A 25,929-nucleotide genomic window follows, 5' to 3' on the forward strand; every position below is an offset into this window, starting at 1 on the left:
CATTTAAAAAATAAACCCTTTATTCCTTCTGGCTTTTAAATCAGATATTAAATTTATGACATTGTTGCGTTGTTATAACAATGAGTTAGCATTTTGTTTTATAAAAACACGAAACTGCATCCTCTTTAATCCGGTACACCGCGCTAGAAGTATGTCGGTGGCAGATTATTCCTAAGTTATCTTTTTGCTTGCCCGCCATATGCCATGGACCAAAAAAGGCGAAGTCTGACGCCTCTGCGGGTTTATTACCATAAAACGGAATAATTAATAGCAACTTAAAAGACAAAGAGCGCTCGCCTGCCGCTATTCATGTAAATTAGGGCTAGACTAGCCATCCTTTATTTTTCCAAAGCTTTGTATACAATTTACGTAACTTTGTGATACCTTTAGAGTCTTCGTCTATTATTTTGCAAATTCTATTACCTTATATTGAAAGGATAGAGAGAATAAAACGTGTTGTGGAGAATCTGTTTAAAATCTGAAAAGCAAGGGAATTAAGTAAGGGATAACGTTTTTAGAGTAACAGGAAACGGGACTGAGTACTTACTATTTTACTTACATACTTGTAAATTTTATCGTATGATATGTAATGTACATAATTCAGATAAGTTATACTAGAAGAAATTATACGTAATACATAACGTTAAATTATATAAAATAATTAGGAAATGCGAATGACTACGATTTTAGTAGTCTATCTCTTAGGCACCTAGTTTCCTCATGACATGAGCATATTGGTCATAACTGAAAAATCTTTACTTTGAGAATAAGTCAGAAGTAAAGATTGGACCTAAGTTTAATATACCTAAATGGTTAATCAATTGCTTATTAAAAATCTTTTATGCGTGATAATCATTTTAAAAAGGTCACGAAAACTAAAATAATTAGACTAAACGGTCTAAGCGGCAAAAGGGGTCGCAGAATTTTCTTTCAAAAATTTCTCGTCCCTAACACCTCGAAATTAAACAATTACGCAAGGAACGCGTCTTGCATAAAGTGGCAAATATCATTAGGTGGATAGTTCGCGGACAATTTGTCTTGTCAGTCAACCAGTCATCAGCTCAAGGGAACTAATTTGCATTTGTAATGAAGCCAGATTATAAGCAATGAGTAAAATGATAACGTTGAATTTTAAATAAAGATTGCGATGGCAGATTTACATTGTCGATTTTTAGGGTTCCGTACCCAAAGGGTAAAAAACGGGACCCTATTACTAAGACTTCGCTGTCCGTCAGTCCGTCCGTCCGTCCGTCCGTCCGTCCGTCTGTCACCAGGCTGTATCTCACGAACCGTGATAGCTAGACAGTTGAAATTTTCACAGATGATGTATTTCTATTGCCGCTATAACAACAAATACTAAAAACAGAGTAAAATAAAGATTTAAGTGGGGCTCCCATACAACAAACGTGATTTTTGACCGAAGTTAAGCAACGTAGGGCGGGGTCAGTACTTGGATGGGTGACCGTTTTTTGCTTGTTTTTTTTTTTGCTTGTTTTGCTCTATTTTTTGTTGATGGTGCGGAACCCTCCGTGCGCGAGTCCGACTCGCACTTGGCCGGTTTTTCTGGGTGCTAAAGATATTTAAAACTGGAAATGATTGGAATCCCGTAAGCATATTTGATGCGGTATGAAAACTTAAAAGATAAATTCATAATCTTAAAACTTTTGACTACAATTAACGCTAGCAATAATTCTCAATAAGTTTTGCCCGAGGCATAGTAAATGATTGGATCATTAACCACGTTGATAATTAAGAAAACTTTATTCATTTGCAACCGTCTGTAGGTAACCTCAGGGTATTGCTTAATATGAGTGATGTTAAATAGGTAACTGTCAGAGAGAAATAGGTAAACCTCATATTAATGCTATTATATACAAAATGTATAGTACTTTAGTATACCTACTTAGACATTTCGGATATGCGTCTAGAAAACGAGAAACAAAATCCTATTTATCATAAGAGAAAATATGTAATTAAGTTTGTTTACAAATCCATTGACTACCAACATAGATGAACCACTGCCGGTTAAACGGTGACCTGTTTTAGGAAAATAATCAATGTTTGTTGCCTTACAGCAATAAACATTGATTTCCAGAAGCGGTAAAATTCCGATTGAGATGCACGAATCAATCTTAATTGACGAAATGCAGAAGCAAAAGACTTGAGGGCCATAAACAAGATGTTCTTATTCGAATGTTTTTCCGTGCGCATTGACATCACTTCATTTCTAATTTAAAAACGACTTAAGTTTCAGTCAGAAATCAGTCTCAAATGAACCTTATACGGACGACACGACGACATCAAACTCAAAACAGCATGGCTTCTTTTCCTGACGATATTTAAGGGGCTTTAAAATAAAACAAATGACGCCCGCTCAAACAGTTGACGACATCGAACTTTATTAGGGGGGGGGTGCGGGTTCAATGTAACCTTCCTGCTAAACTTTAATTATGAATAAAAATATTGTTATTGATTTCCTGTTCGTTTTGGCAGACGCCTAACTGAAGTTTTGTCGAGGAAAGATAATTGATATGCATTTTTTATCACCATTGCAATGTGTCATTTCAATTCGTCTTCTAGAGTCACCTGCAATGAAATGTTACACAACGAAGGCCGCAAAAAATTCTGACACGGTCTTATTTGTAGAGACATAAGAGCGTGTTAGTGTAAGGCCTGAGTGGACGCTCGAGTTGGGCGTGCAGCGGGGCGGGGCGTGCGGCGTGCATGTTATACAAATGCAAACGTATAGGAGCGGCCTTAGTGCACGCTGCTCAAATCACTTGTGAGCCCGACGCCACGCTGCACGCCCCGCCGAACGCTCCGCTCCGAGCGTCCACTCAGGCCTTACACTTAGATATGTTTGCGGCCTTCGAAGAGTAACATTATTGCAGGCATTATTGTACCTTTAAAATTATCTTTACAACTTAACTGCGTACATCTAGGCAGCTTAACTTTAAAGAAACTTTGTTTTCTTTGTAATCCGACTATAAAACATGAAAAGGAATTTTAGTAATCTATGTATATTTGTGTTTTCTAACACCCCGAGCTAAAAATAAAGGTAAACAGCCGTTCCATTAACCTACACACCACTACATTGAAAATCTTATAAAAACTGGAGAGTACGTGCCTCGCAGTCTGCCAGGCATATAAGCTTTGCCAGTGTGTGTCGCAATGTGTGGTGACACCGTCGATTGTATCCCAGTAGATCTTGCTTATATTACGACTGATGCACACAAATCTTCGGTTCGATTGGTGGGTAAGTAGAAAAGATGTAATGTAACTCAAAAGTACGCAATTAACGTCATAATATCTGATTGACCGAGCTTTGTTCGGAAAACATAATTATAAAAAATCAAAAATGAGCTTTTTCCCAGAGATAAAACCTAGCTAGATCGAGTTTTTGCCCCCGAAAATCTCCATATAGCAAATTTCATCGAAATCGTTAGAGCCGTTTCCGAGATCCCCGAAATATATTATATATGTAAATAAATACATTGTTAATATCAGGTTTTAATTAAAGTTATAAGGTAGGTATATGAGATGCATCTAAACAGCGTATCATATAAATGGTAAGCCATTGACCATTAAATTACCAAACGTGAACTTTTCTTTGATTTTATATTATTTCTACCCAAAATCGCGAACTCGTTTCATCACAACAAATTTTATAAATTATGGTTAGGTACACAACAGGAAAAAATGGACTCTTTTTATTACGATCACAAAATCTCGTGTTTCTGAGTAGAAAAAACACAAGAAACACATAAAATCACGTTTATTCAAAGTGGCATTTTTTCTAAAGATGTGCGCGATTTATTAAATATGCTCCATCTAAGAATGAATAGTGATCTGTGAGTGACAACGACGACGCGTTTCGCCGCACTTCACCTATTTTCGGGACGTGGTTTGATAAAGTGTTTAGACATACGTGTAACTAACGCAAGAAACTAAGAGTAATGGTAAAAGATTACTTATACAAAAGTGAAAAAGAGATAAACAAAATACTAGAAAAAAAAGTATGGATACTTAAATTAATTAAGTATGTAGGAAAATACTGACTTTCTATGATTCAAATGTCAAACGGAACCACAAATTATTGTTCATGTTTTTTTCGTAGCAATTTTCTTTTTGTATAAGAAAATGTAAGGAATTTTTCAAACAGATAATTATACAAGTACGCCTAAAATATGAATACAATAATTAAAAATAAAAATAAGCTATTAGCTCCTAGATCGTAATAGCATATTAAAACAGGGTTGCGAGGTACAAAATATAAAATTCGTAAAATCTTATTTCACTTCACACCCTACGTTAATTTAAATCATTAGGTTTCCACGGGTTACAAAGCAAAAATGATTAATACTAAAATACAACCGGCTAAGCCAATCATAGTAACATCATTATTACATTTTTAAATACATAATATTGACATCGTAGTTTGTAGCTGTATATCATAATTCATAAAGTAGGTATAATTCCTTTATAATGTTAATAGTTTATGGATACCTAACCTTTCACCTCTCAGGTTCTCATGTGTGTATATTACAAATTCCCACTGTGAACACTTTCTCTGACGTTAATTACGTAGTTAAATACGCATGTACGTTCGGTTCGGACCTTGTTGGTGACTTGGTGTTGTAAGTAAGTACACGTCTTGAACGACGCGGGTTAAGGACAGGTTCGATAATTTGTAAGTAGGTACATCACCCACACTGACAGATATTCGTAAACCTTATTATAAACACATTAAGGTTCACCGATGGTCAAAATTTTGCTGTTAGTAAATTATAAGTTGGAATTAGTTGATAGTACAGTTTTTCTTGGTATAACTTTAGATTCTAAACTCCAGTGGGGTCCCCATATTGCTACTCTTTCGAATAGACTGAGTTCTGCAGCTTTTGCAGTGAGCAAAATCCGTCAGTTAACTGATGTGAAAACAGCTCGATTAGTATATTTTAGTTACTTCCATAGCATTATGGCATATGGTATTTTACTGTGGGGTGGTGCTTCAGAGATAAATACCATTTTTGTTCTGCAGAAGAGGGCTATTCGAGCAATATACAAAATGAACCACAGAGACTCACTTAGAGATAAATTTAAGGAAATTGACATAATGACAGTGCACTGTCAATACATTTATGAGAATATTCTGTATGTACATAAAAATATTGTAAATTTTAGAAAAAACTGTGAAATTCATAATATTAATACTAGAAATAAACATAAGCTCGCAGTCCTTCACTCGGCTCCATAAAATTAAAAAATCGTTCATGGGTAATTGTGTGAGATTTTATAACAAACTTGCAAACCATATTACTGAATTATCTATTAATAAATTTAAGAATTTTTTATGTAAAGCGTAAACTTATTTCTAAAGCGTATTATACCACACAAGACTATATGAATGATAAGACAACGTGGGATTAATTGTTATTCGAAATGATTATTTTTTAGGTATATTTGATTAATGATGAGGAAATTGATATTCCGATGTATATACTTCTTTTGTGTTTTTTATTTATTTATTTGACATTTAGATTTTATTCTAGAAACATTCTAGACTAGTGTTTTTTATACAATTTTTTTTATGTTTGACGATTCTTTTGTGAAATTCTTAATTTAATTTAATTTGTGTTTAATTTGATTTGTATAATAATCCAATATTCTTATGGAATAATAACATCAATAAATTGCTCTGATAATTAGCTTAAGATAATTTATAAGTATGTTACGATTCATAAGTGCTTGTTGCTAGGCCTACATGAATAAAGTATATTTTGACTATTGACTATTGACTATTGAAGTTAGTGTCAACAGCTGTGCTTAATGATGTAAAGGTATATTTATTTGGTATTGTCCACAACACAGAGTCAGATTTTTTTAAGCTTTGTCTCCAGCAGCAGGGTAGAGTATCTAACGCAAGTAACGCAACGCAATGTCATGTCATGGCGTGATTCTGTACGCTACCTAAACCGCCGATCTAAGACTTAGCTCTTACCCAAATACAACCAAGTGTATATTAGGTAAAACAAAATAAATTCGAATCCTGCTTTTCCCTGCTAAGCTTGTTTTTGCGGCAAATTAAGTGCTCTGCTTCACACAAAGTTTCACCCAAGAAAATCATCTTACTCGTACATTTGCTTGGCAAGGCGTGTCCTTAATCCGCTTCTGAATTGTAGTGGTCTAGCAAGTTTTGTACCTTGAGACTCAGTTTGTTGACATTCGGTGGCACGTTTGATGCGGTCTTGTTAAACAGAGCTCGGTGACGGATTTGAGCACACACTGTATAATTAATTACAATTAAATGAATTAAACCTTTGATCTTTATTAGGGGTAATACCTAGTTACCTAAAATCGTAATAGCATATTAAAACAGGGTTGTAAGCTAGCTACTTTTCTATACAATTAGTATGGTACTTAAGTTGGGGCACCGACCATCTAATCAAGGTTTTTATTTGTACGAGTACTAGAAGCTCTAGAGAGCTTTAAAAATATTTAAGAAAATAACAATACCTCTATTCACCATCGATAATAACTTTCCTTCGGGGTCTACTTCGAATTCTTTTTATCTTTGACATATTTTCCATTGAACTCTCGGGATTTAGGGTCACCCTACTCTAGCGTCTCCCGAGCGTAGGCGTCTAGTCAACTTTATGGGTGCTGATCGACGCAACGTTGGCGCAACTGCGGAGCGACGCTATTTTCCATAGTGCTGACTAGACGCCGACGCTCAAAAGACGTTAGTGTGACTATATGATCTTTATTCTGAGACAGTTTATGCTCGCAATATAATTCATACATATAAAACATATATTATAATACGTATTGTGTGTTTTTTAAGTGTCTTTAAAACATATTGATAAAAAGATCTTGAATAACAGAAATATAAAAAGATGAAAGAAATACATAAATACAAACTACTACAAACTCAGGGACGTCAAAATTACTGGAGCAGATTGGATTTTAATATAGGCTTAAAACATACCCTTTAAAGGATTAAGCATATATCAATCAAATTTACATTAACGATTTTTTTTTTCAAAAACATCCTTAAGTTCATTATTATCAAAAAAAATAATCGTAGAAGGTGGCAGACAATTTATCATTATCTTACGAGGCATTATTCGTGGATTACGTTAATGGGTTGGCTTTGGGCCCATGTATGTCGGAGGATGAGTTAATGTAGTAAAAAACGCTTCGTTTTTAGGGTTCCGTAGCCAAATGGCAAAAAACGGAACCCTTATGGATTCGTCATGTCTGTCTGTCTGTCTGTCTGTCTGTCTGTCTGTCCGTCTGTCCGTCTGTCTGTCCGTCCGTATGTCACAGCCACTTTTTTCTGAAACTATAAGAACTATACTGTTGAAACTTGGTAAGTAGATGTATTCTGTGAACCGCATTAAGATTTTCAGACAAGAATAGAAAAAAAAAACAATAAATTTTGGGGGTTCCCCATACTTAGAACTGAAACTCAAAAATTTTTTTTACATCAAACCCATACGTGTGGGGTATCTATGGATAGGTCTTCAAAAATGATATTGAGGTTTCTAATATCATTTTTTTCTAAACTGAATAGTTTGCGCGAGAGACACTTCCAAAGTGGTAAAATGTGTGCCCCCCCCCCCCTGTAACTTCTAAAATAAGAGAATGATAAAACTAAAAAAAAGCGGCCAAGTGCGAGTCGGACTCGCCCATGAAGGGTTCCGTATTTAGGCGATTTATGACGTATTAAAAAAAAACTACTTGCTAGATCTCGTTCAAACCAATTTTCGGTGGAAGTTTACATGGTAATGTACATCATATATTTTTTTTAGTTTTATCATTCTCTTATTTTAGAAGTTAGGGGGGGGGACACACATTTTACCACTTTGGAAGTGTCTCTCGCGCAAACTATTCAGTTTAGAAAAAAATGATATTAGAAACCTCAATATCATTTTTGAAGACCTATCCATAGATACCCACACGTATGGGTTTGATGAAAAAAAAAATTTGAGTTTCAGTTCGAAGTATGGGGAACCCCAAAAATTTATTGTTTTTTTTCTATTTTTGTGTGAAAATCTTAATGCGGTTCACAGAATACATCTACTTACCAAGTTTCAACAGTATAGTTCTTATAGTTTCGGAGAAAAGTGGCTGTGACATACGGACGGACAGACAGACGGACAGACAGACGGACAGACAGACGGACAGACAGACGGACAGACAAACATGACGAATCTATAAGGGTTCCGTTTTTTGCCATTTGGCTACGGAACCCTAAAAATATATTATGTACATTACCATGCAAACTTCCACCAAAAATTGGTTTGAACGAGATCTAGTAAGTAGTTTTTTTTTAATACGTCATAAATCCTCTAAATACGGAACCCTTCATGGGCGAGTCCGACTCGCACTTGGCCGCTTTTTATATTACATTCATGTAGCTGATTTACCTAATATATTATTGAAAAAAAATAATACAATTTTGAATACCGTGGAACTCTTTTATGAATTTCGTTTAGACAAATATCATGAATCATGAAAATAAATTACTCTCACATTGTTTTGATTACCTTACACTAACTAAAGTCTGTATAAAGTAAAGTAGGTACTTTGAGATCAATTATTGATATCGTCGGGTGACAAGTAAAAATCATTGAAATTATTGGACAATAAACCGTGTTACAAGTGTAATAAAGTGCATTGTTACTTTAATTTTTTGATAGTACTTAGTGACTTTTACTTGTCACCCGACGATATTTGTAGTATTAGAAAATAAAGCTATGTCAATTTCAATTTTAATTTACATTCTAGGTCAATTCAGTTTATTTATCTCTGCAATGCAGTTTTAATAGGCACCTATATAATGTACCTACTTAAAATAACACATTTAGTAATTGCTTATTACTTATATGTGATCGTCGGATACAATTTTGAACCTTAATAACTAAATTATACATTATTAAAAATACTTAAATAATATCACATGTACTTACTTCATTGTATGGAAAAAGTTTCACCTTCTATCTGATAGTAAACGTACACCATAGCACTGCGCTTGCTACTCCAGAGATGTCACTCGTTATCACCCATAGGTCAGGCACGACTGCATAGGCGATTCACCCAACCGAAATACGCCTTTGAATCTGCAGAGCCCTTTAAAGTTCGTAAAATTCAAATCAAAAACCACGTAGAGATACATATTAAGTTCCAGTCACCGAGAAACCCGCACTCGACCCACACTTGCCCTTTTGACATTTTCATTATACAAAAGCTTCTTTGACCGCAAGTTTCGTTACATAATATTCACTTAGCGAAATTATCACTCAAGTAGAAACTTGTTTATTAGTAAGTAAGTAAAGTTACAACACGTATAAATATATTTTTATTTTCGTTGTCAAACGAAAACTCCTTGTTTTGTATACGAAATAAATTTTAAACGTTTCCTAATAAACAATATTTATATAAATTTTAGAATTATCTGATCTGCAATCTAAAGCTATAAATAAGATGTTCAACTGTTTCATAGTGAAGATTTTTTTTCAATGAGATTTAATGTAGTTTAATTTAACATAATGCAGGTAATTGAATCTTAATTATTAAACTAGTTTATTTTTTTAATGTTTTATTTAAGCGACATAACTATTTAGTTGCTTTTTATTGCGTGGTCCGTGTTCAACATAGTAGGTACCTACCTACTTTTACTATGACAAGTAGTCGTTGGCCATCGAATTTTATGAACGCCTAGCCACTCTTTACTAGACTAAAATATTATATCATAACCTTTACACAACTTTGTATCAAACATCTGAAGACGATATTGTCAACGGTATTTCTCAACTCATTCCATTAGTGTTGAGTAAATTCAATTTTATTGTAACGGTTGCAACTAATTTGTTCTCAATTTATTACTTATTCTTAGAACGGGCCGATCCTAATGTCATTGTTCGCCATTAGATTTGCCGAGGCATGACCGGGTGAAAGGGCAAGGGTGCGGCTGGGAGCTTACTTTACATTGTGCTTAGTTTAATTGCTTTGTACGGTAGACTCTCTTCAAGGCACACAATATGAGTGTAAGTCACGAGGATGAACAGAGCGCCTACCGCGAACCACGTTCGACGTGTTGCCTCTCTGTCGCACTTGTAAATTCGTACGTAAGTGTGACAGGGAGGTAACACTTCGAACGTGGTTCGCGGTAGGCCCTCTGGGTTTACTTTCGGATAAATTCGGTGTTTTACTGGGCCGCACTCTATACCTACTTTGGATGTAGCTTTTCACATTCTATTACTATACAGTCGGATTGTAACTAACCCGAACTTGACTAGGTTGAATTATTTTATTAAAGGAGTCTGTCTTCATTATTTAAACCAGCTCATTGATACCACAATATTGCATTATCACTAAACACAGGTATGTAGTGATAATACAAATGGCACTGGTCTAGGAATAGGCGGAATAGGTACTCACTACATTTTAGCTGCATTTTAGTGACGCGTGCAATAAAGCAATGAATACCACGTAAATTAGCATTTTATCTGGTCATCACGTCACTGTATCGGGAAATTGCGAAAACTGATACAAAATTGCGCTCACGAGTCATTGATCTCGTCGGAGTAATTAAAAAGTCATCAACCTACTCACGTCATGTCTGTTTTGCGGCCATGGACGTGCATTTTAATAGTTCACCGTTAAATTTTTATTCGCATTTTAAATTGTTTTCGGAACTTTCGGACGCATCCATGGAAAATAGTTCGTTATTTTTGGTCGTAGGATCTTATGGCTATAATATTTTCAGCGCTGAATGCCCCGTTTACATACTGACAGCTACAATAACGCGGGCAAAATAGGGATTTGAATGCCTCACAAACTGGAAACTCGATAAAACTATGTCTTGCCGCATAGTTGACAACTCGACAACGCATGAAAATTCTAAGTACCTACGCATTTTTTATGTGAAACATAACTTTAAAGATGTGATACTTGTGCGGCCAAGCTGTATTAAGGGTATTTTCAGAAAAAGTGTACCATTTCATTTTTTGTCAAAAAAAACTATATACCTAATTCTGGGTTATTTCGACTCACGAGGATTACGAGGACTTGATTAAAAAAAAGTTCCCAGGTTTTCATACAAATTATAGGTAGGGGTCCGTTTTGTGACGTTCCATGCAAAACGTATGTAAAAATGCGTCTCAAAACTGTCATTATTTTGTAGGACACTTATTTTTCTCTTTTTAAATCCAAAGTTTTCGTGATTCTAAAAAGATTTCTAAAAAGCTGATGGCACACTTTTTTCTGGCAAAGCTTTTAATTTAAAAGTAAAGCATGTTTTAATATTTAAAAGTTTGAAATATTATAAAATCAAGGAGCGTCGTCATAAAGGGAACATGCTTAACTTTATGTTTGTTTTAACCATTTAACCGCCAGCAATTTTTGATCGAGCGTGCTCGTGTCGCCACCGACAGTAATTGTACCACGCAGAGTAAGGTTGGCATAGTTACGGGAGTTATAAATGTGCTGTCAAAACCAAATCAGATCTTTGTCTTATTTATCAGACTGTGGCGAAATGAGCTGGATATGTAATGTCTTATATATCAGACTCTGGCGGTTAAAGGGTTAAACTAATTCTTTACACATTCCATCCGGTGGTGTATATTTCGCTTCCCTTTAAAAGAAAAACAAAAGTCCTCATCCTCATGAGTGTCTTAGGTTGAATGATTTCCACCTCTAGACATGACTAACCTCACGATGTCCTCAATGACCCCCTCTTTGATCTACTATCACAAAGTTTACTTAATATTACACGCAAAATAGACGTTCGCTCGGCTATAACTTTCTGTAGCACTCTAGCATGCAATACTTTACTGTCGTCCATAGAAAATATCCTTTTAAAATTGCCATAAACTTTTATGTTTACGCCCCGATGTAAAGATTTCTCTTGAGAGTGTTTATTCATCGTCGCGTCATTCGACGGAGCATCGCACCATATTGTAAACTTTGCTTGTTATGACTTCAGTAACTGTGGTACACAGCCAATAAGTTTTGATTATGTGTAATCAAAACTTATTCAGTAACGATGTAGGTAGACGCGTTGTGATGAGAGTTTTGGTTTAAATTTATTTATTTGATCGAGGGTGGTAAAAATAATATGGCGGTTTATAGTTGGTTGACCTATATCATAACTTTGTTATCTAATGGTGACAGTCCATTTCCAACCGCAGCTGCACTACTGTTCATTTTACTATGGAAATTGACAGTAACAGCGACGCGTTCAGTACCAGTAGTAGTGCAGCTGCGGTCAGTAATGGAATGTTACCCTAAGGGCCAAACTTTTAAACAGTTTTTTTTACTTGAAACATAATATTAAATAAGTATTATTTATTACTAAATGCCAAGAGCGATAGTTACCTTTTTAATGTCCCTTAATGTCCCCATTTTTGATATTCGTGTAACTTAATGTGTAAGCATGTAATGTGATCTAACAACCGTTACAACATTTTGGAGGAAGCGACATATTTCACGGTACCACGGCAGATTGGTCACAGACATTATGTAGAAATTTGCCGTAGGATTAGACTGTCTAATGTTATGCATACAGTTAGGCTTGATATTTAATTACAGTGCGATTTTACTGTAAATGCCATTGGGTATAATATAAGTAAATAATATTCGTTGTCAACAAAGTTAAAGCTGACCTACTTCGACGAGAACACGCCTTTATGACAGATTCATAAAATCGTTTATATTATATTTAGGATGTTTAGCACTCTAAATATTAATATAAGATTGGTTGCTTTTTTGGTGTTTTTTTAGAAATAATGTGTACCTATTTAAAAGCATGAGACTTGAACGTAAGACTTGACACTTTAATAATGACATGTGTGAAATTTTTTAACACAAATATATAATCCACATCGCCATCTTATCCAGCCGTGAAACTTAAAGCACGTTTTTTTAAAACTTGACAACGCCACAGATTCCTTATCATAGACTGTAGCAGTAACATTAATTACTCTTCGGATTCCAGCTTGGCCCACACATTTATAATATTAACAAGTTGCTGTCGCTAATGTTTCTCTGATGTGTTATGAACGATAATGACTCCCTTGAAATATCACAGCCTTGTGTTATCTTATTAGAATGTTTGTTTATTTATAAAAAGTACGCTAGCCACATTAAGCCCGTGATTTATAATGTAACCATTTTGTGTTATGTAATTGGGTCAATAAAGATTTATAAGTATTATAATTGAATTATTATAATTGAAAAAATTTAAATTATTTTTATAACTTAATCCACCCACACTAATAAATCTATAAATCTTGTTATAAATCATGTATTCAATCAAAATATAAATTTCCGTCCACAATGCAGTCAATTTAGATTTAGGTACCATAGTGTTAAGTCTACAAAGACCACACTTTATAGCTCTTCCAAACCCAAAGTATTATCTGCATGTATTTTCATAACAACATACGTCATTTTAAGTTAACATTATGGCATTCGGATCTGGTCTTTGAAATGGCAGATATTTTAAGGAAAATTTCGTCTCTTGCGTCGTTACGGGTTTGAAATCAGAAAGGTGTCCAAATGGATGATTTACGAACAAGTTCAGCGTTTAGCAAGGGATCAATAAATCGTCACATAAAATGATTGCCTTTTCTGGAAGCGAGTGCGAGATAGTAAAATGCATAAGAGTAAGAGATTCACCGGCGTCGTCGGTGCGAATGAAAAAATCGCTATGTGTTTTTTTACGATTTTTTGTTTTTGGCATATTCTAATTCCTTTTTGAATTTCCCGTCGACCTATATCAATATTTTTTTATATCTATATTAGTTCTGAAAATAACTAACAAAATTTGTACAAAAAAATAGCTATGTGATTTTTTTGCACATAACGAAATTAAATGCCTTGTTTTCTGTCGGGGGTGATGGCGATAATGTTGCACATGGCGATTTATTGACCCTAAAATCCGCTATGTATCATTTCTCGTGCTACGTTACTTTGGCAACAAATCGCTATGTGTAAACTTTACACATGACTATTTTAAGTGAACCAAATTTAAGTCGCTATGTAGCAAAATTCTGGTTAAAATAATTTATATTGTAAAAATTTACGAAAAAAACTGTTTATTTTCTGCATAAGTATCATGTAAAAACCATTGATCTACCAGAAAAAAAATACAGGTGCAACAAATATATTACGAACAGGAAAATAAACAGTATTTTTGTCTCCTGTAAAGTAGCTAAAAAATACATGGCGATTTTTTTATTCGCACCGACGCGGTGCTGTAACGCCGACCGATATAACATTTGTGAGTCTAGTCACGAACAATAGTAGCAGCCTAACACAAGTTGTTAACAGATACATTAGTATAGTCAATGACAATCATTAGTAAATGTAAGCGTAAACGAATATCGACAGTCGATAAATCGAATATCGTTAGTGTTGTGTGTCGACAGAGTGACATCCCTAGTGCGCAAAACGTTCAAGCGGATAAACAAGACCAAGTGCGCGTAGTTCGAAAAACTCGCGCGGTTAGACGATGCTGATGTCAACTTAAGCCAGTCTTCTCCGAGACCACGGGGACAACGCCGTCCTCGAAACGTCGGGGGTAAATCTTAAAACTTAGATACGCGATTAAGTCCCGTTGTATAATTTAATAATGTGTAAAAATCGTGAAAGTTTAAATCAGAATCATTGACAATCCAACCTCTAGACTGAGCTTAGGCCAATTCTTTCATGAAACCGATGCTGCCAAAAATACGGGGGTGCGGGGGGACGAGGTGAGCGAATCCCGTGCCGTGATTGGTCCGTTCAAAGACACGGACCAATCATGGCACGGGATTGACTCTAAGATGGAGTAATGCTACCGTATGTGTGGCAGAGGGGGTAGCGCGACTATGCTATGTCTAGAGGTTGGATTGTCTGTGATGACAATATACGTGACAAAAAAACATAAAAGGAATTACGAGCGGAGATGGAGATAATATACCACTATCTAGTTTAAACTGATAGGCGATAGCTTTAAATTAGGGCCTAACCACGTGCCAACGGACCAACAGACAACGGGCTTTGTTAGGATGCAACCAAGAAATTGGTAATCAAAATATCTTAGCAACTTAACCTTTTCCACGCCAAGTCAAACACAAAAGCGGTCACTCAGACGCCACATAATTGAAGTGTCAAAACTGAAGTTGAACTTTATGTATATGCACGTAAGTCGATGTTGCTCTGGGGTCTGTGACCGATTAATCGGTCTTTGGCGTTGAACCTACGGTGCAGATATATCGGTCATTGGCGTCCAAAAGGTTAATAAAGATTCAAATATTAATAATTGCACGCTGCAGAACATACAAATGTCTTCAGGCTTTATTATACTAACTCTGGTGAACCGCCGGTGGGAACAAGCAGGTGACAATACTGTACCGTAGCTTGAACTTTATGCAATACTGAACCTTATGGTATTGATAAAGTGCACAATTTAAATGTTGATGTATTACAATAAATTATCTTGTCTTGGGAGGTTAGGGAGACTTTTTTACCGGTAATAAGTAGTTTATCGACAGTGCAACTTGCTAATGTCGATAGTAGCAACTAATATCTATCTAAATTATTCAAGCTATTTTTTACTGCAAAGGAGGTTGCAGAAATTTTGCAAAGAAGGTTTTGTTGGCTGTGCTTATAATAGCTTATAAAAAAACCGAAAACCTTAACAGCATCACGTAGAAATCACTCAAAGACAGCTGCGGACATTTGCCGAAATTTGATCTTCCTGAATAGCATTAGACGTGTGCGCCGATTAAAAAACGATCGGCGGCGGCGTTTTCCAAAAAATCGCCGGCGGCGGCGTGTTTTCGGCGTAAAATCGGCGTGACCTTGACTTTCAAGTTTCTACAGAAAAATCATTAATTTGTTGTTTTTTCTTGAAAATTTTAATAAACCTGAATGGTGGTAAGTGAACTACGTAATCTACGTATAGTTTTGAATAGGTTGTGAGTAAATTAGGGTCGCGTTTGTAAATGAATATAGGATATAATAACTTACTTTTGCTAGTAACTGGCTTGCATTAAGGGGTTACCAGCGCTCGTAGCACGGTCGCATTTTTATCACCTGTCACCATGCCTATCACATTCTAACAAGTATGTAAGTACGAAAGTGACAGGCATAATGACAGGCGATAAAAATGGAACCATGCTGCCACCACTGGTCCCAATTACTTTCGATCCGATCTGTATCGCTCTGTGACTCTGTTTTCTCATGCTTTCCATGGCTTATCTTTAAATATCCTTGAAATTTGCTAGACATAATGGACTGCTATGGCTTCCCTTTAATGGTTTTCTTGTCGTACTAGCACCAGTCTCACTGAGACGTATCTTCATCTTTCTCGTTTTATCATTGCTGAGGATTGCGACCACTTGTAGTTTGTCTCCATTTCGTGCGGTCGCGGTCATAAACCGTGTGGACTGCACGGTGCAGACTGCAGACTGCCACCAGCCATCGACTATCTCACACATGCTCCACTCCGAGCACGTTTGCCATCCATCCTTCACTTCACTTTGCTTGCCTACTGTTCGGTATTGTGAAGTCTCAAGCACCTCGATACCTGCATGAGAAGCTCCGGTTTTTGCAGCGCCAAAGATTATCCACTCTACTCATGTGTCCAAAACACAAAACTGCAGCATTTCGTGGCAGTTTTAAGTATACCGCCACAAAATGCTGGAACTACCTGCCACCACCTTTTAAGCAACTAACTTCTTTACAGTCTTTTAAAGTTAAACTAAAAAGTTATCTTCTGTCCAAGCAAAAAGTAGTGTCAGAGTCATTTCAAAAAGCAAAGATAAGCAAAAAATAGAGTCATTTCGAATTTTAGGTACTGTAACTGTTTAGACTATTTATTTATTTTATGTATTATATTTATATATATAGTCAGCCAGACACACTTTCGTATTTATAATATTAAGTCCATATGTTACATTTTCCAGACCATGCTAGTCATACTATCATTTGATGTCAACTGCTTCATTGCCGCTTCGTTGTGTATTATCGTAATTAATACAATTAATATAGTTATCTTATAACTCTACTGTATTTAGTTGGTAGCTGCGCGCAACTACGCTCCCTACAGGTGTTCACGGAAGACCAGCGTCAGGTACTACTCCAGTAGGACCCGGCATCATGCTGAGTGTTCACCTTTTTCAGTGTAGTGACAGTGTACAAGTTAGTTATAAGTTTTTTCTTTCTTCCTGTGTATGTATTGTATAACTGTGTACCTATGCTGAAATAAATAATATTCTATTCTATTCTATTCATTGGGCCTTAATGCATATGTTTCTCCACATTATGAGTTGGAAAACACATAATATGTCCGAAGAAAGATGTTGTGGAGAGCCGAGTAGCGGTATTGAGGTCTCTGAGAAGCTGAGCTGTCCTAGGTATAAACAGCAGTCATCGCAAACACCACATCTCAAAAGCGCCACCCTTTGGACGTCACACTTTTTGAGGCTCCACGTTTCGGCACCATACTGAAGACTGAAGATTACTCCGTTTAACCAGTATGTCAAAAAGTTTGTGCCACTGACATAAATCCGTTTCATTTAATAAATAATTGATAAAAATTTGACAACTGTAACATATATAATACAAATAAATCCAAATTTTAATATAAATGCCAAGTTAGAATAGCTTATTAACAACACTCAAGGTCACGCCGATTTCACGCCGATCATTTATCGGCGGCGGCGGCGCGGCAAAAAAACCCGGCGGCGGCGGCGCGCCGGCGCGGCGCACACGTCTAAATAGCATTTACTCCAAAATCCTCATCTCGTTTTGTCGTAACCCGAATTATGCAGCTCAGTTGCCAATAATTATAAAAGTACACAGTTACTAACCTAACACTCCAATAACATGCCTCCCAAAGGTATTAGTACCAAAATGAATAATATGGTTTGACTTAAAATTCTCTCTCAATTCGCATTTATACTGTTTGCTTTGTGAATTAACAGTGCTTGGAACTTAACCGTATGCTAGATTTTAAGCTCGCCGATATACACGGTTATAAAAAGATTAAAACAAAACTTCATTCAAAAACGTTGCCAGAATACCGAGGCTACTTCAGACCACCTTCACGATCACTTTACTCTGCACTAAACCTCAAACTAACTATAATAACGCGAACTTGAACACCGTATCATCAATATATGAACAGGAATCTCACTTATACTGGTTTAACTACGCTACCCGAGATAGTTTACGGTTGAGAACAACAGTCCTGTATTCCACGTTCCAGCCGCACTCACCTTTATTTAAAATGCTTTTGTACCCACGAGATGTCCGCTCTTATCAAAACTTACATTTATCAGTAGATAAAAACCAGTTAGCAATTAACCCCAGAGTTACGATTGCTGTGAAATGTATGCCCACGAGAACATAAGAACCGCGGGCTATTAATAGTGCTCATGTGAAATTAAAGGCACTGAATGTAATTTGCATCCTTTTATGCGGGAATGCAAGTTGAAATGACTAAGGTTGATCGCGCGCTCTCGAATCTCTGGATTACAATGGTAATGGCAATGGTAATGGTAATGGTACTAGGCAATGGCCTAGTAATGGGATTTTTACACAAAAAGCATGACTATCGTTATTTTGTGCGTACACCGTAAAGCTTATTGACATTCGCGCTTAAATGTCCGCTACAATGTATATTATGTATGTATTTCGAAAACCGATGACACCTATCTTTGTAGCATCCCATGATACATAACAAGGTTACGTTGATTACTTACTTCTCTGATCATAGGTATTCAATATTAAAATCAACTGAAAAGTAAACGCAGGAAGGACTGAGTGGCCGCTGTTTTTGTATGAATTTTCATACGTTAATTGCTGGTTCACGCTAATACAAGCATAAAAGCGCGTCAATTCGTACGAGTTACGATGTTCAGTTTCCTGTACTTATGTCCAACTACACGCGCTATTAAAAACGAGCTATTGATACGAGTTTAGAACTACTGATAAGTATTTAAAAAATATAGCGTGTACAAACTAATAGTACCTATTTAATTCTCGAAAACGACCCCAGGAAGATAAAAAAAAACTTACGCGGTCGGATTCTTTAGGTAGATAATGTAATATGAATATAATGATATTGGTCGGAAATGTCGGAATGTGATGTCCTAGTTCGGAGAAATGTGTTAATGGACTAGATACTAGTGTACAAAAAGCATTATAATACATTAATATAAGTGCCACTTACGACTTTCCTTTGCTACGAAAGTATAATCATATTATCACCTAATAAAAGTCACCGACATAAGAACATAAACAATTTGTAATGTCTTATATCACAGTGGTAGGTACATTTAAATGTACTAGTCGGATCTACTGAGAAATATCGACAACTCTTAGGGCCACCCCACATTTGGCGTCTTTCGGGCGTCGGCGTCTGGTCAGCGCTATGGAAAATGACGTCGCTGCGCAGTTGCGTCGACGTTGCGTCGAGCAGCGGCCATAGCGCTGACCAGAGGGCCTACCGCGAACCACGTTCGACGTGTAGCCTCTTTGTCGCACGTGTATTTTCGTACGTAAGTGTGACAGGGAGGCAGCATTTCGAACGTGGTTCGCGGTAGGCCCTCAGACGCCGACGCCCGAAAGACGCCAAATGTGGGGTGGCCCTTAAAAGCTGCTGCAGCTAATTGGCGTTTAGTTAAGACTACGACTAGCTCACATATAAACTATTTTGTATTTTAACTTGACCTGAACTCGTGACAATTATTGGATATTGGTGGTTGAATTTCTAACTTTGTTCTCTCTTAAAGGTTAAACTATATATAACCCTTTTTCTAACAACAAAAACAAAACCGACAACGCGACGTTATCCTCGTAAGTCCTGTGTTTTTCCGACAACAGTAGTCATATCTGCCGGCTGTACTATAACAAGTACAAACCAAGAATAGTGCTTCAGACCGAAACAAAAAGATGTCTATATTAGAGATTTTTTGAAGTGAGGTTTTATTTTGAGTATTTTTTATGGTATGTTTATTATGTATAGCACCTCGTTAAGAAGGAAATTATTGAAAATATTTTGTACTTGTGTGAGTACATTGGGTTTTTACACAGTATAATAAAAAAATTAAAGGATTTATTTAAATTTAAAATTAAATCAAATATTTTCTTTAAACATCACTAAAGTAAAAATTTTACTTTATTACAACATAACTAATCTTCTTCTTATAAAAAGGTGAATAAAATAACCTCATTTCATTATTTTAATACCATACTACATCCACGGAGGTTGGATTTGGGTGTTCAAAACCTGGACTAGATCTCCAGACCTATCCCTGATACTTTGCCCACGTCGCGCCCTTGTACACTTGTGCTTCTACCACGGTTACGCCCACCTCATTGACCACGAACACTTTGAAATCGATGACTAGATACACGTCCGCGTACTGCAACTTCTATTTCTCCATCTTCATATTCCGAAAACGAAGAAAAGTCCCTATTTGATTCTTGGTCGGGTTCAGATATAAACATATCTTCATTATCCGAGTCCTTGAAGTCATAGTTATTGAAAAGTTGTGATATTTGCTTTTCATCAAACGCTAGAATAAGAAAAAAAAATACTTGTAAGTTAGACCGAACGTACTACCGTAAGTACAAATTATTTTGACCAATCACAAACCTCCTTAAATATACAGGTTTCTTTGAAATATTGTTTATTTTACAATATTTATAATTTAAACATACTAATACATTCGTATGACAACAGGAAAAACAAGTGATTACTTGAATATAAACCGATTATCTTACCTCGTGCTGGCCAGCGACCTGAATGTGTGGCCATTTTCGAAAAAGTGATACTGACACTGACAGTTGACTTTACCTGTTTAACATGGCGAAATTGACCATAGAATATAGAATGAGAATGACCGTGTCAGTGTTGCCGTTGTAAAAAAACTACCCAGTAAATGGGGAATGAAAAATTTGTACTTGAGTAAGTACATTAGGCAGGTACGCCATCTATGTAGTTAAAATGTCAGGTCTGCAGTGCTATCCTTAATTTGTACTTGTACAAGTACGCGGGGACTTACGAGCGACAGTTGGAACATACAGTACCTACTACTCATACACCGGAAATTGCGGGAATGTTTTTAAGTAGATATTTTAACCTTTCGTATGCGACCTACTATAAAATTTTGGCGTTTAAAAAATTGAATCTATGGATGCATTGATCAGTTTTAAAACATACCAAAAGGTTTAGCTGATACCTACCGCCAAATTTTTTGTACAACTTTCCGCTTACTGCAAGCAAAATAATTTAATTAATTTGATCTCCCTTGCAAACTAGATTGAAAAGTAAGTAGCTCGTAAAGTTAAACACCCTCAGCAGTTTAGACTGCTGACCCAAAACCCATTCTACCTCAATTCCTTCAGTGGCACACGACACGACACCCGCGGGAGCGGCTATTGGAACCGACCGTGGGAACGGACGAAATTAACGAACGTTGCGTTGCGTTTGTTTTTCCAAGCTAGCTTATTAGTGCTGGTTTGGCACTGCGAGCTTTGGCACAAGAATAACAGAGAAAGCTCCTTTTGAAATGTGTACGTGTTATGTTGTTTGCAACGTTGTTTCATCTATACAAAAGATGTGTTTGTGCATACTTAAAGAAAATAATGATGTGGATTTGTAGAAACATTGCGCTTTGTACGAAAAACAAGTAATGTGGTAATTTTAAAAATGTGTTTAGTATTTTACATAGTTATTTACTAAAGGGTTTTGAAAAATATTTTGCTCTATCATGGTAATTACTCGAACTTAATTTTCAGATGAGATGAATATATTCTTTCTAAGTAGCAATACGTAAATTAAGTAAATTTGTTTTAAGCATTCAATAAAGAGTAATAATTAGCCGTTTTACCTACATATTATTATTATGTTTCATCATCATCATCATTTTATTTAACACTCACATAATTATGTTTTGATATTATGTGATACCTATAATCAATTAATAATTATAGGTACATAACACAACAATGTAAGAGCTTCTTTCAATGATTGAAACTATTAAGAGCCAACAGGAGTGGTCATTTCTCCATACAAACGTACTCGACTGTTTCCTCCGTGGGTTTTGAAGCTAGAGCAATGATTTTTTCAACACAGATTAATATTGTCAATATCTGTGTCGGACCGTTTTGCTTTTTTTGATATTTTTGTTTTTTAAGGCGCTAGAGCCCTTCAAAAATGGCCAAAATGGCCTAATTGACTATGCCGCAATGAGAGGCGTGCTATTCAAAACTGACATCAATTAGTCAAAAAATCAAAACGGTCCGACACAGATAATGTCATAATCATTTAGATTTCCAAATTTGGTTACGATTGGTTAAGTTTTGGAGGAGGAAACAGTCGAGTACGAAACCTCGATTTTTGATATTTTTACGCAGGATTTTTCGCCTTGTCCTTATCGCACTAGTTTTAGGAGCCGCTTCCGTTAGCGAGACGGGTATATTTACCTAAAATATTTTAATCTTAGCTTCTGTTGGCTCTTAATGTCTTCTTACATTAATTATAGGTAGGTAATATTGGTGGTTTCTCTCTTTTTCTCTTTGAACTTTCTGCAATATATAAAGAAAGTGGAACGTCTGCAGCCGGCCTTCGACGGCACATCGATCGTCAAACTCTCCAGTAGAATACAAAACAGGGGGCCTACCGTGAAAACAAATTTCGCAAATTGCGGGGATCTTTCTCTTTTACTCTCATTACTAAGACGTAATTAGAGTGACTGAGACTTCAATTTTCGCGGTTATAGCCCAGGTGTCGGAACTGTCAACTAAATATCCAGGCGGCCTAGCCAAGGTGACGATCGCTTGCGCTTCGCTATCGAATCGCTTTGTTTCTCTCTATCACTCTTCCATATTAGAGCGACAGTTACAGTTGCGTTTCGTTCGCTACGGAGCGTAAGCGATTGGCATGTTGTCTACGGGGCCTGGTGACCACGCTTGCACGGGACGAGACCAAGACCGATGTGTGTGTGGCTGACAGTGTTCCAGCTGCGATCGCGCCATTACGTGCACTTCACCTCCTTCGTGGTGCGCGTGCCGCGGCCGCTGCTGGAAACCATCGCGAGCGCGGAATTCTGGCCGAAGGGTGTGGTGTTTCGGCGGTTCCGTGGGAATCTGCCAAATCCTACACCGGAACAGGCGACACAACAGAAAACCACCGTGTCGCCTAAATAAAAATTTTTTTAGCTTGTAAGATTTTTATTATTGTATGTATGTTAGTTTGTAAGGTGCCTATGTATCTATTTATGGGCCTTAGTTGCCTGATAATAAATGATATTTGATTTGATTTGATTTGATGTACAGTACACAAGCCCTCATACCATTTAGTTGCACCACTTTTCATGAATCTACTTGTAATTGATGGTCCTTTTCACCCCGCTCGATCTTTCTCCAATTTATATAGAAAGTCGTACGTTTGCAGGCGGCCTTCGACAAAGCATCGATCGTAAGCTCTCGAGCAGAATATAAAACAGGTGTCGGAAATTTCAATAAAAGATCCTGGAAACCGAGGAGGCTCGGGCGGAACCGATGTACGTGTAGCCTAAAAAAGTTTTTCTCGGGAAAGCATATCTTTGTTCTTAAAGCATACATGTAGACATAGGATATAGATAAATAGGATAGCAAATTCCCCTAGGCAGAACCCCAGCTAGTTTTTTTTGCAATATCAAGCCTAGTAGGATATAGCTAAGTACCTATGTATCTTGTGTAGTTACATATAATTTCAGTAAACTTAACCACACGACATTAGAATTCAAGCGCACGTAGAACAACGCACATAGCGCACATAAACATAGCTTGTTGACATAGTAACGAGCATGCGCACAAGAGATATTATCTCTGTGTGATGATAATAGGTTTACGAATATGCGGATGACACGCTTTACCAAAATAACCGCATTGTTAATTAACAAAAGCGCAGTTGTGCAGTTAAAACTATGAATCAGGTAATAATTGAGAATGTTTGTACTGTTAAAAATGTTTTAAATAATATTTTTTTAGATATAACGGTTAGATAGACAATACCATGGCATTGTTATCAAAATACAGATATAATAATAACTTACTTACCAAAACAGCGCCATATCAACAGCTGATAATGAACCGATCAATCACACTGGAAAGCTTCAATCCAATCACGACTAAAGCATTATTATTATTGCGTCGGTCATTAACGGATAAAGCTGTTATCAGTAAACATAAACACTTGGTTCACTAACCGGCTTTTTATTCGCCTGTCAAAATCACGTGGTCCTCACGCACACACTGACGGATCGTTCACAGGAGGCGCTTTTTCGCGCGGGCCGGCTATAGCGCATGACATTCGGGAAATTATGTTCATGTAGCGGACTAACCTCCCACACTGTTCGTGAAGAACTAAGCGCAAGTTGTCGAGCACGTGGCGTACTCGTAGCTTACGCGACGACCGCCCTACCAAAGCGTCGTGCGTGAACTATGAAAATCGACTTTCACCCGATGTCTGTAGATAGAATTTCGCCTAAAAAAGAGACAGAATGAACGAGATGAGCCAGAATATGGGACGTTACACACAGAGTATTTCCGTACTGTCGTTTAGTGTGCGTAACCTGCGTTAAGCTGTAGAAAATGAAAAGTGCAGTTTTTTTATCGCGCTTTCTTTCCGTGATAATTTGATGGGCCGGTCTTTAAGCCCGGAAGATATATTGTTAGTGCTATCGAGGGAGAAATTTGATACGGGATTTATTCCCGCGAATAAAAAAGAAACGCTCATTGTTGTAGAGGGATATTGAAAAAGTTTCTCGCCGTATAACGATCGCTTCCTTTTGTTTTGTTATTTTAGGGATTATTTAAAACTTAGTGGGCAGTGAGTTTAATCTCCCTTTGTTGGAAGATGACTTGCTCGTTTAAAAGGGCGCCTATCATGGGTTCGTTGGAGAATTCTTTGCGCTTTCATTTCTCTGTATAACTTAAGCTGTAAATGAGCTTTATTTGTGTCGAAATGTAAAGGTATGAATGAAAATGTAATACAAAGGCGATCTTTGGGTCAGAGAACCGTTGTATGTGACTTTGTGAGGCGTATTCTGATTTTAATAATAGGTTATGAATTTTATTTGTAATAAATCCAAAAAGAGACGATTTGTCATTTTATATGTTTTATACATATAAAATTTAGTTTGTGTATTATAACCTTTTAATTTTTTTTACAAAATAAAAGTGTATTTGTATATATAACAGTTTTCAATTTAAAAAAATGCAAGAGAGTTGATATGATACGATAAAGTACCTACAACCATCATATCAATCGCCGGTCTATCATCGTAGTGGCTAATAAATCGATGTCTATTCTTAGATACGTTGAAAACACAGTGCATATAATGGTTCAACTGATATCGATCTGTACGGATATGATGGTCGTTCTTGTCTACGTGACAGCGTGATAAAACGGTGTCCGTCACTTTCTTTCCCACGGTGTTAAACAGTGACAGTTATTTTATCACGTGGATAAAGATGGATAAAGCTATCCATAATAGGCATCCTGGTTAGCTTTAGTTTTTACAGTAAGTACAGGATTCATTTGATTGTCCTTTTCATGCATGAAATTTTATAACCACTTGCTGGTATGCGAGTACGTTGCACCGTACGTACCTTTCATATTTTATTATGATTTTATGTTTAGTTATGTGACAATGCAATAATATTGTTATGCTCTTTAATAAAACTTCAAAATAATAACTAAGAGGAAAAGTGGGTATTGGAGACTATAAAATAATTCATTTAATTTACCTATGATAAATATTGGCGATAGCAACAGTTGTTCCGATGCGACGATGAAACACACGACACAAACATACACACAGACATAGATTACTTACAAAGATTCATGACCCTTCCCGTAATTGAGGAATATGAGAATAG

At 36.4% G+C, this 25,929-nt stretch overlaps 1 protein-coding gene across 1 annotated transcript in view; it reads right to left on the bottom strand.

The window, feature by feature from the left end:
- Window positions 1-25,088, bottom strand: part of LOC134652122 (collagen alpha-1(XVIII) chain-like) — a 202,925-nt gene extending 177,837 nt beyond the window's left edge. Inside the window, exon 1 of the mRNA XM_063507290.1 lies at window positions 24,106-25,088. Within this exon, the coding sequence (XP_063363360.1) occupies window positions 24,106-24,119 (14 nt within the window). The 5' untranslated portion in view covers window positions 24,120-25,088. The remainder of the gene's footprint in view (window positions 1-24,105) is intronic.
- Window positions 25,089-25,929: the final 841 nt, after the last annotated feature.

Source organism: Cydia amplana, chromosome 11 (assembly GCF_948474715.1).
Source record: "Cydia amplana chromosome 11, ilCydAmpl1.1, whole genome shotgun sequence".
Lineage (NCBI taxonomy): Eukaryota > Metazoa > Arthropoda > Insecta > Lepidoptera > Tortricidae > Cydia > Cydia amplana.